The 15707-nt window shown below is 44.8% G+C and overlaps 1 protein-coding gene across 1 annotated transcript in view; it reads right to left on the bottom strand.

The window, feature by feature from the left end:
- Nucleotides 1–8352: 8352 nt before the first annotated feature.
- The window catches only part of LOC104848506 (transmembrane protein 132B), a 22847-nt gene continuing 15492 nt past the window's right edge, over nucleotides 8353–15707 (bottom strand). Inside the window, exon 3 of the mRNA XM_033762685.1 lies at nucleotides 8353–9397. Coding sequence (XP_033618576.1) covers nucleotides 8353–9397 — 1045 coding nt within the window. The remainder of the gene's footprint in view (nucleotides 9398–15707) is intronic.

The raw sequence follows: 15707 nt of genomic DNA, 5'->3' as shown, positions 1-15707 counted from the left end.
GATTTCTGTTATCTACAGTATATTTAACACAATTGGTACCATCACACAGTTTTTTAATTTTTATCAAGCTTCTTACATTTTTCTTCCTGTGTTTCAGTTTTGTTTCAAACTGCGAAAATTTTATCACTCATTTTTTAGTGTAATGTTTTTTTTTTCCTGCTACCTATCATCCTCTTCCAGACTTTCTCCTACCCTGCTCCCATATTTTTCACTTCTAGCATTATGTGGTGACTTCACAGATTCTTTAGGCTGAAATTTTGCCATCCATTCTGTAACACTGCTAGTCCTCTCTGATAGATGCTTTATTCTATAAATCAAGGTTATTAATTCCACTCTGGGAAACCTTGTTGACTGTTTTATCTCTTTTAAAAACACAATTCTGCTGAGCTATCACTGATCATAAAATACATCATATGCTATACACAGTACATATGTATGAACACATATGTGGTGTAGATTTAGTGATCTGATGGATAGGTATGTCGTGAAATATTACAGTAAGAAAATGGACATATAACTTCATAGAGTCACTATTAATGCACATATGTGTGTGTAAGAAAATTAAATTAAATATCTGTCTTCAGCAAATTTAGAATATTCAGAACTATACAGCATTTTGAACTGGTCACATTGCCATCGAGTACATCTCCAGAAAGCATCAGCTTCCAGGGTTAGGGTTAGGGCCTGAAAATTCACACCCCTAAACACCTCTTTGTCTCCACCCACAGAACCGCCACCCTCCTTTCTGCTTCTGTGGATTTGACTGTTTCAGATTCCACGTGTAAGTGCAATCATACTATATTTTTTCTTCATCTTGCTTGTTTTGCTCAGCATAATTTGATTATGGTTTCCTTTTGATGCTTTATGGATCTCATAATTTTCAGCTGAACATCAGGCATTGTACACAGAATAATAGTGGAAAATGAGATGGTGGATGTTCATGCCTGAGAAGTAGGCAGCCACTTCAGCACATTGTCAGGGCTGGGTTCAGTGGATCCAGCAGAACTATGCTGGGCTTACTGTCAGCAGCAGTGACCTTCTGAGCACCCCAGCTTCCATACCATCCACCTGGGGTGGGGGGCTCCTCCTGCCCAGGTGAGACCTGGAGGAACAAGTCCTCTGCCAGGGCCTCACCTGGGCTTTCAGCAGCCTCCCCACCTGCCACATGGGCTCTCTGCCACACCAACCCCTCCCTCTGTGTCAGATGCTCTGCTTCTTGCCGGGAGCATGGTGTGTCACATGGTGCATAAATCTCACCTTCTGCTGCTCTGGTCCACACAGTGAACAGGTCTTACACACCTGAGTCCAGGCAGGAATTGATTACCATTTCTGGGCCTCTCCTGACAGTAAGCTCATACCAAACCTTCCTCTTTTCATGGGAGAAAACAAGATTTTGGCCCTACCACAGTAACAGAAATAATCTCCTTTGTTTGGGGCAGAATGTTGAGGTGAATAGTAAGTGAATTTTATTTGCTACCCATACAAAATTATGAAAGACAGTTTTTAAAACTTGGTTCCCCAAGCTACTATTCACCAGCCTTTTTCAAGTGGAGGATAGGAAATATGATGTGTTCTTCCCCCTGATATTTACTGTTTTAATTTAAGACACAACAGCTAATCATTGGCCTGTGTCTGTCTCTGAGTGGATTCAAGTCACCTGCTGCTTCTCACAAACCCCACTGGCCACCTGGGAAGAGCTGGAGAGCAGGCATCTTCTGTCCCCATTTGCAACCCTTAGAGGTATTCTAAACTGTCATGGTGCTTCAGTTTTTTCTCTTAAGAATTTGTTAAATGTTGTTTCTTATTTAATTTAATACCCCTCTCTTTCACCTGCTTTGTTCTACCAAAGGCTGTGTCTCCCTTCTTTTAAATGAATTTTATCATGAAAATTCAGTTCACCTGTTCCCACTGCGATCTTAGCTTTAAAAAATGTTGTGATTGTGTTGATTAGCCAATTTATTTTCTTATTGTTGGTATGAGAGCAATATTGTCATGCAGCTTTTGTCTTCCTGGGGGAAGCCAGACTTCATGCTTTCTGGAATGGAATTAATAGAAGCTAATCAATCATGGCTATGCCTGCAGAACTGTTATCAACAACAGATGTTTCTCACTGTGATTAAGTTGGATTAATAAACAGTAGAGGAAATGCCCACTCATTAGCACTGCCAACAAGCCAACAGGACTGTTTCATCCACAGAACTTCCAGCTCAGGGGGCTGGGATAAGGGTGCTTAGGAGAAGCCAAAAGGATGTCTTCTGATAGTCCACTGACTAAATAACTGTTCACAAGCCTTTGCCCTCCAGCCCTGCCTGGTGGGGATTGTGCAGTACCCAGCCCAAAGGAGCAGTGAACCCCCAGAAAGCCCTGCCTGCAAGGGGTAACCTGAAAAGCCCCTCCTGCTGGAGCTCCCAAGGCACAGCCTGATGGGCTTGGGGAGAGATGAGCCTCTTTCTTCACAAATGATACCACTGTGTTGACCTACAGCTTCCTAGAGTGTACCCACCAAGATCTAACTCTTAAGATGATTAATTTCCTGTTTTCCCATACTAGGAAAAGGAAGAGAGAGAAAAAGAGACAGGGAGACACAAAGAAAGAAGAATATCATGTATTTGGGTCACACACATGCCTGTAATTCCAGAATTTGAGGAAGCTGAGGGAGAAAAATTGCACATTTGAGTCCAGGTTGGCTTGGGTTCGATCACAGTGCAGTACACTCTTGGGTTGTCTCGTCTCTCTTTTGGTGGTTTCTTTTGCAGTACAAAAACTTTTGAATAAGATGTGATCCCATTTGTTGATTCTTTGCACTACTTTCCATGCAGATTGGGTTTTGTTCATGAAGTTTTTGCCTACACCTGTGTCTTCAAGCATTCTACCCCTTCTCTCTTCCAGGAGATTTAGTGTTTCTGCTTTAATTTTAGCTCTTTTATCCATTTTGAATTTAGTTTAATGCATGGTGAGAAATATGGGTCTAGTCTTTGGCATGTACCCAAGTGGGATTCATCCCAGGGATGCAGGGATGGTCAATATATGCACACCAATAAATGCAATACATCATGTCAACAGAGCCAAAGACAAAAATCACTTGATCATCTCAATAGACATAGAGAAAACATTTGACAAAGTGCAACACCTATTCATGATAGAAACCCTACAGAAAAGAGAAATAGATGGTCTTCATCTCAATCTGATAAGAGCCATCTATGACAAACCAACAACCAATACAATACTAAATGGTCAAAATTGAGAGCTTTCACACTAAAATGAGGAATAAGACAAGGATGTCCACTATCACCACTCCTTCAACATAGTTCTGGAAATGTTAGCCAGAGCACGTAGAGAAGAAATAGAAATAAAAGGAACAAAGATAGGAAAGGAAGAATTTAAATTATCATTATTTGCAGATGTCCTGATTCTTGAATAGAAGACCCCAAAACTCTACCAAAAACTTCTGGATTTAATAACCATATTTAGTAGTGTAGCTGGATACAAAGTCAACCCTCAAAAATCAATAGCATTCCTGGAGACAAACAACAAAATCATTGAAAAAGAGATTAGGGAAACAACATCTTTCACAGTAGCACTGAAAAAAAAAAATGAAATGCTTAGGAATCAATCTAACAAAGGACATAAAGAACCTATACCTAGAAAATTACTGAACTTTTAGTAAGGAGATTGAAGAAGATATCAGAAGATGGAAAGATATCCCCTGCTCTTGGGTAGGAATAACCGTATGTAGTGAAAATGGCCATACTCCCAAAATTGTTATACAGATTTATGCCATCCCAATCAAATTACTATTAGCATACCTCACAGAACTGGAGAAAATGTCCCTAAAATTCATTTAGAACCAGAGGAAGCCTAGAATAGCAAAAACAATTCTGGTCAACAAAGACAAGTCAGTGGGCATCACAATCTCTGACTTGAAAGCATGCTACAAAGCCACTGTGATAAGAACAGCATGGTACTGGCCAAAAAGCAGACATGAGGATCAGTGGAACGGACTAGAAGAGGCAGAAACAACTCCAAACACACTCAGCCATCTTATCTTCGACAAAGGCCCAAACATGTTCACCGGAAAAAGGATAGCCTCTTTAATAAATGGTGCTGGAAAAACTGGCTTTCTGCGTGCTATTTTCAAAATTCCCACTTTCCCTGTCCTTTTGGAAACCAAGTATGCATTCCATACTTCATCCAACGGGGAAAAGAGCAGGATGAAATTATAGGTGGGAAAAGGCTATCTGAACTCCTAGAAAATAATGCAGGTGGAGAGAGTGGATTAGCAAACCTGGCAGTGTTCTTTGACTCATTTCCTTCCAGCTTCTTAGACTGAAGAAAGTATGTTGCTTCACACAGGAGTTTGACAAAGGCAGTTTTTTATGTTCACTATAAAAGGTACCCTTGGGGCTGGGAGGAGGGGCAGGCTTGACAGACAGTGGTCACTGGGACTCAGCAAGCCGTTCAAACTCCAGATTAACAGTCTTCTCCCTTCTCATGCCAAAGACAAAGGGCTGCTAAGAGTTCTGTCAATGTCTCCTATAGTCTGTGTAGGAATTAATAAATAATGTATCCTCCCATCTCAAATAGCTTGCAGCCCTCCTCAGTGATTCAAGAAGGATTCTCAGTGGTCTTGAGTTTTTCTTATGTCTCCAGAGCTGTGTATGCTGAGCTTTTGGTATCTCATCACTCTTGTCCTATGTAAGCAACACCCACCCCTACAAAAAAAAAAAAATTATGTGTGTGTGTGTGTGTGTGTGTGTGTGTGTGTGTGTAAGCCTACTATAAGCAATTGACACAGGTCATTATTATAGAGTTTCAGGTCACCATAGCATTTTAGCAAGGGCTACCCTCAGCTCTTATTTTGGTTCCGGGGATTGAACTCAGTTCCTTCCACTTTTGAGGAAGGTGGCAGAACCACTGAGCTAATGAAGCGAGGGGTAGAGATATTAAGACAAAAAGCAAGAGAAAGAGAACCATACCCTTATATACCGCTGTGCTGAGACATGACAGTTTGCTCCCTGGATTGCAGAACAAGAAATATTTGACTGCTTTTTCTTATATCACATTGGGATATCTGAAAAAGTTCTCACTTGTACTTGGGCATCTAAAAGGAATGATGATTAGTATTTTAGAAGTGCCTTTGCAGAATTGAGAAAAAGTCTGCTGTTATTACCCCAGGTTCTTGGGCAAGACCATGAAACTTGGGGGGGGGTGACTAAATGAATAAATGAATTAAATGCCCATTGCAGAGAGGTTTGCTTTTCTTTACCATAGAGCTCGAACACCTAGGAGCAGAAGACCTCATTTAGTGATCTCCAAACGTCTGGGTGCAGCAGAGGCCCTTCTTTGTCCCAGACCCTGTATCACTAATGAGCTATCTTCAATGCCCAGGAATATTCAGGATGGTGAGCTTCTGGAATTCAGTCTGTGTCCTGCCCCACCTCCCCTTCATTGTAGCTTTGCAGGCAGAGTCCCTGTTTGTTTAGAAGCAATTAGTTAGAAAATCAAAGTGGCTATAACCCAGGATGCCTAGTGACCACACAAACAATTAGAGTAGATGAAAGGAAGTAGTGACTTCCTGTTCATCTGATTAACCATGCAGAATCTAAGAACAGACTCTAAAATGCCTCATCACTTCCCACTAAATGTTCACATCTATATACTAAACTAAAATGTAAAAGTAAATATTGTTGAAAAAGGTTTATTTGAAAATGAGCCCCCAGCTCTTTCCTCATTTATTTCCCTTCGAACGGAATTATAGCAGAAAGAAAGTGGCCTCTATGACTTCCAGCAACTACGGTACCTTGTTGATGGATGATCCCTTCCAGAAGCCATCTTCAGAGCAGAGGAGCACATTCCTCCCCACCACGCTGAGAGGCTTCCAGGCCATGCAAAGCTCTGGGCTGGCAGCAGCCTGCACACAGTGTGAGGAAGAGCCCACTTCAGTCACCAGCCTCACAGCTAAGGGCATTTCCGGTCTGAGCCATCTGAAGGCCCCTGCAGCTCATGACTACTCTGTCCCGGTTAATGCAGACCTCGGACTACAGAGCAGGTGAGAGATGTGTCCCCTCCTGCAAGTGAGGCTCAGTGAAAAGCCGTAACCCTCACCATATCAAGGACACAAGTGCAAAGAACTAGAAAGTGACCTTTGCAATCACAGGCCTAGTTTGCTCAGCTGTGTTTTGGTTCAAAAACTGGCGAAGTGAACTTAACCGGGTGGCATGGCATAAGTGGGTTTGTGCTCTTTCTCCAGGAAATAAAAATAACCCAATTAAAAGAAATAAATGATGGTAAAGAAAAATGCAGCAGTGACTTCCTTTGGCCCTGCAATGAACTGTTATGGTTTAAATCCAAAAAGGCCCCAAAGTCTCCTGTGTATGGAAGGTTATTGGACCATGGGCACTATGCTCACCGGTGGATTCCTCCAGTGATAATTCAGTAGCTGACTGTGCAGTGAGGAGGCAGGGCCTGGATGGAGGTGGTCAGGGGGCCATGACCTGGCAGTGTGCATTCTTGTCCCTCACTCCCTGCTCTCTGCTTTCTGGCTACCGTGGACTGAGTAGCTCCCCTTCATGCTGTTTCTGCCTTGAAGCAACTGACTGTGGGCTGAAATTGGGAACCAAAATAAACCTCTCCTCCTCCAAGGTGTGGGTGTCAGGCATTTTGTCCCAATGAAGACAAAGCAATTAAGACAAGCTCTCCTGGATGTCAGCCCCCTCATTGCAGATTCTGTTCCTAGAAGTGCTTCTTTCTCTAGACAGAGCACAGGAATTTTCTGGTTTCATCAGCCTCAGTGGTTAACCCCACTTCAACACCTGAAGGACCCACTGAACACCCGTGTTTGAGTCCAGCCGCCCCCTCCCACCTGTGAGGCACGAGTAGCTCACAGGCTCCATCCAGTCCTGCGGAGAAGAGGCACAGAGAGGCCCTCAGGCTGCTGATCAGAAGAGCCCTGCACAGGCTGGGTGCAGACGGTGAGGTTATCCTCCGGAAGGTCTACGGGGACAGCATGGGCCGCCCGAACATCTCCACGCTCCTCAGCTCAGCTAGCAGCCATCTCCAGTCACAAGAATGTGGGGGACTCTGAGCACCCTTACAGCCCTAATCCCTGGATGAGCACCTGCTCGGAGGAGCTCACCATGAGCCACCCTGGCCCCATCTCCATTTTCTAGCCAACCTGTTTAGTAAATTCAAATATTGTCTCCATTTCTTATTCTGAACTTTGCTTTTCTTAACACTATTTTATACTATTGTTTCAACAGTAGCTTCTTTCTAGAAAAAGAATTATCGTTGGAATGGTTTCCTCCTTGATGCATCTCTTTTTCCAAGCCCTGTGTTCCTGACAACTGCATCTTGGGGTGCAAAGGAGCCATTTGTTTTGGAGACTGTGTTGACCCTCCCCTTGCTTTTCCCTCAGCTGACCTGGCAAGGATCATGAATGTGAGTGTTTTTCTGGCCACTGACTAAACATTTCCATACCGCTAAGTTAAAACAGAATTTCACCCACATTTTCTCAATTTTTCTTCTATAAAATTACAGTTTAATCAGCACTTGTTTCTTATGCAATCTTCTCCCCTCTCCTACATACAACATTTTTATATTTGAGTCTACTTAGTGCAGTATTTTTCTCACAAGATGCTTGTATAAAAATAAATGCTTTGGTGGAGGGTTGGCCCCTTAGGAACATGCTTTGTATTTTCTCACAGATTTCCAGCTAACACAAAAACTATTTGTGGTTCACAGACTTTCCCTGATCTTTGCCAGATTCACATAGATATCTGTCCCTTTCACATTGCATGTTAACATTCAACCCTCTGATACAAAACTGAGAAAATGAGGCAAGAGAAAGTGAAGATTAGCTTCGTTTCTAACAGGAAACATGGGTGTGAATAGTGGAGGAATCCTGGAGATCAATAAGGCGGTAGGAAGGGTCAGGCTGATTCCAGTGAATCACACTGCCCTGTAAATCAAGTGTGCCTCAAAGAAGAGATAGGAAATCCAAAGAATAGAAAAATCAACCACCAAGCTGGAATTTCAAACAGTTTTCCTTTTTATTTTCCCATGAGCTTGGTGAGGAGGTTCTGAGGCTGAATATGTAGCAGGGTGAAGAGCTGGTCCCAGGTGGGGAGCAGCACTGCTGACCTCGCATGTTCACACCAGCCCTGTTAGGGGCGCATCCTGGCTCACGACCGGTTTGCATTAACTTTCCAGGCCACTGCCACTTGCTTCAAGGTGGATTCCCCAGACACTGACAAAACAGGCTCTGCTAAATTATCTGCTATTGCTCACCAAGCTTGTTGCTCCAACTCCTTGAAAAGCAGAAGGCATATAGAGAACTTCAACATGACCCAGATTTTACATTCGCAAGTCTCTCCATCCCCGCGTGACGCTGTCATCGCTGTGGAACAGGATGGAGTTGGTGTACGGGCCGCCGTCCTCCGGGAGGATGGTGGTGTAGGACGTGAACTTCACCCGCTTCCTCTTCGGGCCTGCAGAACTCACGGGCTCATTTTGCATCTCTGTCTCGTAGACGTAGTCAGAAGGCCTGAGCAGCTGGCTGTGGAAAGTCTTCTGGGAGCCGCCGTTCAGCAGGAAGTTCCTCTCCTCGAACTGCAGCCCCTGGTCCAGCACGGTCGTGCACTCCTGGGAGGGCAGCGCCGCGTCCACCGGGTTCTCCAGCAGCTCCACCTCGTTCCCCAGCCAGACCCAGTCGTGGGAGTGCGGGATGTTGCCCTGCTCGCTCACCGCGAACCTCTTGCGTCTATACTTCCAGGAAAACGCCACGCAGTTGATCAGGAAGACCAGGATGGCCAGGCAGAAGACGCAGAGCAGGGCGTACATGCCGATCTCCAGGTCCGTGAGGCCCCTCGAGGCCATTGCAAGGTCACTGGGGTTGTTGGGTCCCGGCGACTTCCCCTGAGTGGGGAAGCTGGTGAAGGCATCTGCGCCACCACTGCCGAGCACCTTCCCTTCCCTGCCTCCCGCAGGAGCCTGCAGGGCTGTGCTTTTGTTGGTCCTTTCCTCCGGGCCAGCGGACGCGCCATGCTGGAACCGTTCCTGCACGGCTCGCTCCCGGCTTCCTTCCCGCTCTATGGAGTTACCGAGGCGGTCTTGGTAGTCCCGGTTTACACCCTCGATGTCATTGCTGCCTCCTCGGTGACCATCCACGCTTGGTTCAAACTTGACCTTGACATCTCCCCTACCGACGGCAAGAACACTCTTCCTCTTGGTCTTCTGACAAGGTTCACTAATCATCATCTCTGACTTCACCAGCGGCCCTTGTCCTTCCCCCTCTGGGGCCGCCACCCGGCCTTGGGACTGAAGATCAGGATGGACGGACACCATTTGATGAGAGACAGTTATGGAAAAATCCTTGGGACATAAATATCCAAAGGTGGCACTTAGTTGGGCAAAATTTAAAGAATTTTTGGGACAGATCTTTGATTTTGCAAACCCTTTTTCCCATAAATGTTCATTCCAAAAAATTTATTATGTGTACAGAATTAGGAAAAACTAAATCCCAGGACTCTGTAATCTTCTACGGCTCTTGACATGCACCAGATTCTAATTAATAATGGGCAATATCCCAGTGATACAGAGAAAAAGCCGTACCTGTAAATAAAGGAGTGGAGGGACATGCTATCCTCTGCCCCACACTGAGTCATCTTCTCTTCCTTACAGTGTTTTGATAAAATTAGGAAATGGATTATGCGACTAATTGGGCCATCACTAAAGACAGCGTTATTAACTGTACTGTAGTAAAAGAGTTTGCAGATGAGGCAGCTTGGCACTGGTTTAAAGAATTGGGAAAACGATGCATAAAAATCTCACCCTGCTTGAAGGACATAATGCTCCTGATATCTTCCTGAAATGACTTGCTAAAACTCCAAAAATGTGCAAAAGTTTTAGCATCGACCATAATTATAGTGGGTAGATAGCAATTTGGTGACTTCTTACAGTAACTGAAATGGAATTCTGTGTCAAAAACTGCCTGCTTTTGTAAAAATGGAAAAAATATAACCCTTCTGTCATGGTCCACCAGCAGACTGTCAGTTGCACAGTTAAACTCCTAGATGGCGCAGGGACCTGTGATGAACTGGTGTCCAGGCTACAGTGCAGTGTTCTAGCAGACAGAATAAAAGGCCAGGTGAGAATTCCAGAAGTCATCTCAGCTGCAAAGTGCCCCTGGCCAGTTCCTATTCTGGGCTCTCAAAGCTGAGGGATGAAGGATCTCAAAGTCTGCAAAGCCTCCAGAGCTCACATCTCTTTAAAAGCCAGAAGGATATCCTAGAAAAACCAGTCTCTCTTTTTTAGCTACGCATCCTATTTCTTGACAGGTCTTCCAGAGAAAATCATTGCCTTTTCAGCCAAGACAAAGCTAAAGAGAGAAAGACATTTGAAGCAAAAATGAAAGCCTCTATCTCTGATTAATACAGTGTCACCAAACCAAAAAAAAAAAAAAGTCAAAGTTGGAAAAGATGTATGAAAACAAACCACTGTGATCACAAGCATGTTTTATTTTTCAATCACAGCTTCATCACGACTGCTTAAAATTTTGTAATTGATGTTTATACCAAAAATTTCCCTGCTAAAAGAACATGGCTGATGAAATGATCTATTAAAGCTTTCGTAATTGTTTGATTTCACTTGCCAATTAAAGGATCCTAAAAAAGCAACTTTCTACATTTTGTTTCTTTGGTTCAGTTAAAGCAACTTTCTTAAAGAGAGATTGAAATTAGTGTAGGGTGAGAGTTATTTCAAAGCCATTGCACATCTTGGTGCTCAGTCTTCGCAGTGAAGAACCAGGACATCAGAGTGATGATTGTAACAGAGGAGTGGGGGAAGCTGTGGGGAGGGCACCATTCAGCCCTCCCCTCCAGCTCCATCAGTTTCCAGGGTGGCTTCAACATTCCTGATGCAAGGATGGGGGTCCTGGTGATTTCCTGTGTGCCCTGCTAGTCACAGTGGGAAGGGATCTAATGGTCCGAGCACCAGCCCACATATGTGCACTTTGCACACACAGAACATGCCCGGTGAGAGGAGCTGCAGCCGTTAAACCTAATCTGTCAGCTTCCCTGGGTCAAGAAACAGCTGGCCCTCTGCACAGCTAGGGCCTGGGTGTGTTGGGTGGGTCCCGAGGCCTGGCCTTGAGTGCTACGTCTGGTATCTTGCCTGCTGCTCCCCTCTGTGTTCCCCTGCTCCTCTCTCTCCACAGACTAAGCAGCTTGGCCCTGCTGCACCCTTCCAGCCCCAGGCTTCTGCTTTAGAGCCAGCTGACCGTGCACTGACAGCCCGGAAACCGAGCCAAGTCACACCTTCCTCCTTTAAATTCTAAGGGCCAGGTGTTCCGTCTGAGCCTTGAGAAAGCTGATTAAGACGGAAAGTGGCTGGTTTGTAAAAGGGATACTAGAAAAGAAATTGTGAGTAATTACAGTCAAAATTATAGTTTTATTAAGAATATGCATTGTTTAGCATCCAAAGCACGACTGACATTATCTAGAAACTATTTTGTGTAGGTATGAGAAAAGATAGAGAATAAAGCACTGGTAATTTCATATTTTTGGCAAGAAATGGACTTTCAATTTTTAAAAATGTTCTTAGCCAGCATTCAAGTCCAAGTACAGTTAAAATGTTCAATTTTAAATATCTTTGGTGTTTCCCTGTGTTCAGTTACTAATATATGGAAAGTGGGGATTCATAGTTAAAGGAAAAGACTACTTTCATTTGTTTTCACTTTTCTAGTAAATGAGGGAAGCTTGACAGAATTAATATCTTTGTTTGCAGTGCCATCTTGTGAGGCAGAAACGTCCAGTGTTACAACTTTCACATCCCTGATAGCCAGAGGTTCAGAGAATTTAGGTGGCCCACGTACGCAACCCATCTAACCAACGACCTCGATTGTGGTTTAGATCAAGCATCATCTTGGCAAAGTCTTAGCATTCAGAGCTGAGGTTCTGAAAGGTGACGGGTGCTGTGACACTGTGCTCCTCCGTGGATTTGTGCACTGCAGCAAACTGGCCTGGTTGGAGGACGTGGGTCCCTGGGGCCGGGCTTTTGGGAAGCGGAGCCCCCTCCCCTTCCCTCTCTGTTTCCAGGTGCCATCCTATCAGCCAGTTTCCGCCCTCCCAGACCTGGCCACCATGCTGTTTCTGCCCTGGCACCACTGATGAAGCCCCAAACTGTGAGCCCAGTAAAACCTCTCTTCCTTTGTGTTGCAGGTGTCAGGTATTTCCTCCCATTGATGGGAAAGATGAATAACACTACCTGGAAAAATCTTAGTCCCTCAAGTCCTATGAGTCCAAAACTTCAGCCAATCTGTGGCCATCTCAGACCCATGGTGCAAACAGCAGGTGCTTAGCTCACCTCCTTCTCCAAGGCCACTCTCTTCCCTTGTGATGAACAAACCTGAACTGAGAATGTGCTAGAGGTCACCATCCACGTGAGCATCTAATGCAACTGATGTCTTCTGAGCCTGACAGCTACATTGAAGGCCCTGTGGCCCTTTCTCAAGCACAATCCTCCCAACTGGGGAGGCTCAGCTCAAACTACAGGACACAAAGATGTTTTGATTTTTTCTTCTCCTCTGCAGACACTAGTCTGTACTCAATCTCTGTGAAATAGCCTTATCTCATACCACTCTATAAACACCTGCTAAAATATAAATGATGACTCAATTTTCTATTGCTGCTGTAACAAATTTACCCAATTGTAGCGGCTTACACCAACCCTAGTGTATCCTCCAACAACTTTGAGGCGGTCAGAAGTCTCACTGGGCTGAACTCCAGATGTCCACAGGACATGTTCCCTCCCAGAACCTCCAAGAGAGATGTTATGTGACCTGTTACAGGGTTAAGAGGCCACCAGCATTCCTTGGCTCATGGCCTCTTCCTCCACAGCCATCAGCCTTACACTTCTCCAACAGGTATTCATCATCATATGTCTCTGTCTGACTCTTCTGGCTTCTTTATGTACCTGTGAAGATCCTTTGTTTACATAGGGTCCACCTGTACAATGCAAGATAATGTTCTATTTGAAAGTTAACTGCCTAGCAACCTTACTGTGAACTTCAACCTGTTTTCCCCTTTCCTATGTGAAGTTACATATCACAGGTTCCCCGGATAAAGTTGTTTTGGGGTGTTATTTTATTCATCTTGAAACTTTGTGGGATCCTTCTCTTTCTGTGTTTGGCAGTGGAGTGCTAGTCATGTAGCTGCACTCCCAGGCCCAGTGCTTGGTGGGAGAATGGGTTCACAGCCTGAGCTGGACTACGGGGCGTCTCTCCCTAGGATTTCAGAGCCAAACCTGATAGGAATGAGGCCTGGCTCCTGCCAATGAAAGATCCTTCTACTGCAGAGCAGGGGCTTCTTGCAGTCACATTTCCTTTGCCTTAGGGCAAGTGTGCAGCAAACAGAATGCAACCAATTTGTAGAAACAAGGGAGATGTGTGAGATGAGGAGGAAGAGTATCAAGAGTGTTTTCGGGTGAGGTGAACATCTCAGAATCCTGAGGAGTCTGTTCCCAAGGGCAGCTCACTGGTGTAGAGCACAGTTTCATGGGGTGAGCAATCACCCACTTTTGTTTCAGCTAGTTTAGGCTCAGATTTCCTCACTGTGTCGCCAAATTCCTCAGAAACCAGACAGGCCCAAGAATGCTTCACGAGGAGGACTGAGCTTCCTTGGAAAAGTCAGAGAGATGCTGCTCAGGGGCACAGGGCCAAGGGGCCCCTGATGGGGAATTCCAACACCTTCTACAAGGGAGTGGAAGATGCTAAATCCTCCACAAAGGAAGATGGCATGTGCTGTTTTCTGTGTTGACTTTGCAAATCCAGGTCAGAGGCAAAGAGCTGAGAGGAGAGGCAGCAAAACCAAGCCTCTCAGGAAACACCAGTTATGGAAACTCTTAGTCAGAAATCAGCCTCTACTCTGCTGCCAGTAAGGCTTCCCAGGATACTGAACAATGTTGATGCCGAGAATGTGATTTTCCACCAGCTGAGCAGGCTCTCATCTCTGTCCTTCCTGTCAACCCCCCAGTGCCTTCATTCCCACACCTGCAAAATGGCAACGCCCTCGAATGTCATCCTTGACATTGCTGGGAGAACGAAGAGCACAGGCTCATGAGAAATGCTGCTTAGCACAGCACCTCAGAGCGAGCACAGTGTGATTACTTCTCCAGGTGCTGGTTTTGTCATCTTTGTTAACATCTACACATTTCCCATTTCGACTGGACTCATCACAGAGCATGGATCTTTCTGCCTTTTGTGTCAGGAATGCTATTTGTATTCTACAAGCTAGCTAGCAGGAGAGATGGGAGGGACCGTGATGGCCTCTCACCAAGTGTTCCCAGAAACCACCACTCCACCAGGAGCCAAAGCCTACATTTGACACAAGTTCCTTAGCCTCTTGTTCGCTGTTTCCACGGCAGCATGGCCACACACACCCCTCCATTTCAGCTTTTCTTGGTGTTGATAATTAGATACTCAGCCCCAGGCAGTCACTGATACCATGTTTCTCATTATGCCCACATGCTGAGGAATCTATTGGCTCCAAACATTCAATTCCTGAAGCCAATAACTATTTCTAAAGCCAAGGCAAACAACAACAAAAACCTATATCACTAAGTGCTTATCTCTTTGTAGTGTTTAAAGTTTAAATTGTATTTCCTTTTTCCTTCCTTTATGCTGTTTGCGATGTACCACTCCTTAATAGCCTCACTGAAATGATAGTTGTGGGAATACTATTATAAAAAGTGAATTGCTGGTGTCGGTAAGTATATTTTAACAAGGTCAGGAAGCAAGAAGTTATCCATTCACTTCCCAAATGACCTTTGAAGCGAGGAGCAAATTCTGTTACACAAGCAGCTGAGCTGCGCTGTATTTCTATATGCAAGGAGAAAGGGGATCGTGTGGAGGGTCAGGCTGCATGCCTAGGTGGGTCACATGTGTCTTTTTTAGCAATAGAAGCTGTGCAGGCTCAGGGGTGCTGAATTCCTTGCTCTCTTCCTGTGAACCAATCTTTCTCTCCTTCCTCTTCCCTGTACCCCCCAGTCACCCCGATCTCCTCAGAATCCGTCACTAGCTTCCCAACCTTGGAAATAGCCAAGCTCTGCTGGGATCCTTGTCCCTGTGCTGTGCCCTGGAATGTTCCCCAGGAAATAAGGCAGCTTAATCAATCCGGGCACCCACCCAATTGATTTCCTTTGCCTGTTTTAGAGATCAGGATACTGCAGTTTCTGGAAACCAACAATTTATATGCTTTGTGCACTCTTCAGATGCGTCCGGGGGAAGTTTACTTTTGTTAGCCCATCTTGGCCAAACGCAGGTCACATGAGCTCTTTCATTTTAAGCATTTTATCCCTGGATTTGGGAGATTAAAAAAAATAAAGCACACGTTGGTGTAGGAAAGGATCCAGGTATTTCTAATTCATCAAATGAATACCCTGGAAAGAGCTTAGGTCTATTTGCCTGGTTAAAACCTGGCACACTGTGCCAAGCAGCCCTTTGCATCACTTGAATCCCTGAGCCATTGGCACACAGGCTGCAGTACAGTTGAGGTATTTGGGATTTGCATAGGAAATTAAGCAGAGAGAAAATTAATCACAGGAAAGAGAGACGGTCTGCAGTAGGATCCTTTTTTTCCCCCTGACTTTTGTTGAAGAGAAGATTTGAGGAACCAAGGCAAAAAAAAAAAAAAAAAAAAAAAAAAAAAATTTGG

The sequence above is a fragment of the Fukomys damarensis genome, unplaced genomic scaffold (genome assembly GCF_012274545.1).
Source record: "Fukomys damarensis isolate Sample0158 unplaced genomic scaffold, DMR_v1.0_HiC HiC_scaffold_12, whole genome shotgun sequence".
Lineage (NCBI taxonomy): Eukaryota > Metazoa > Chordata > Mammalia > Rodentia > Bathyergidae > Fukomys > Fukomys damarensis.
Note: the sequence above shows the minus strand (reverse complement) of the source record. Positions and strands in the feature narration are given on the sequence as shown.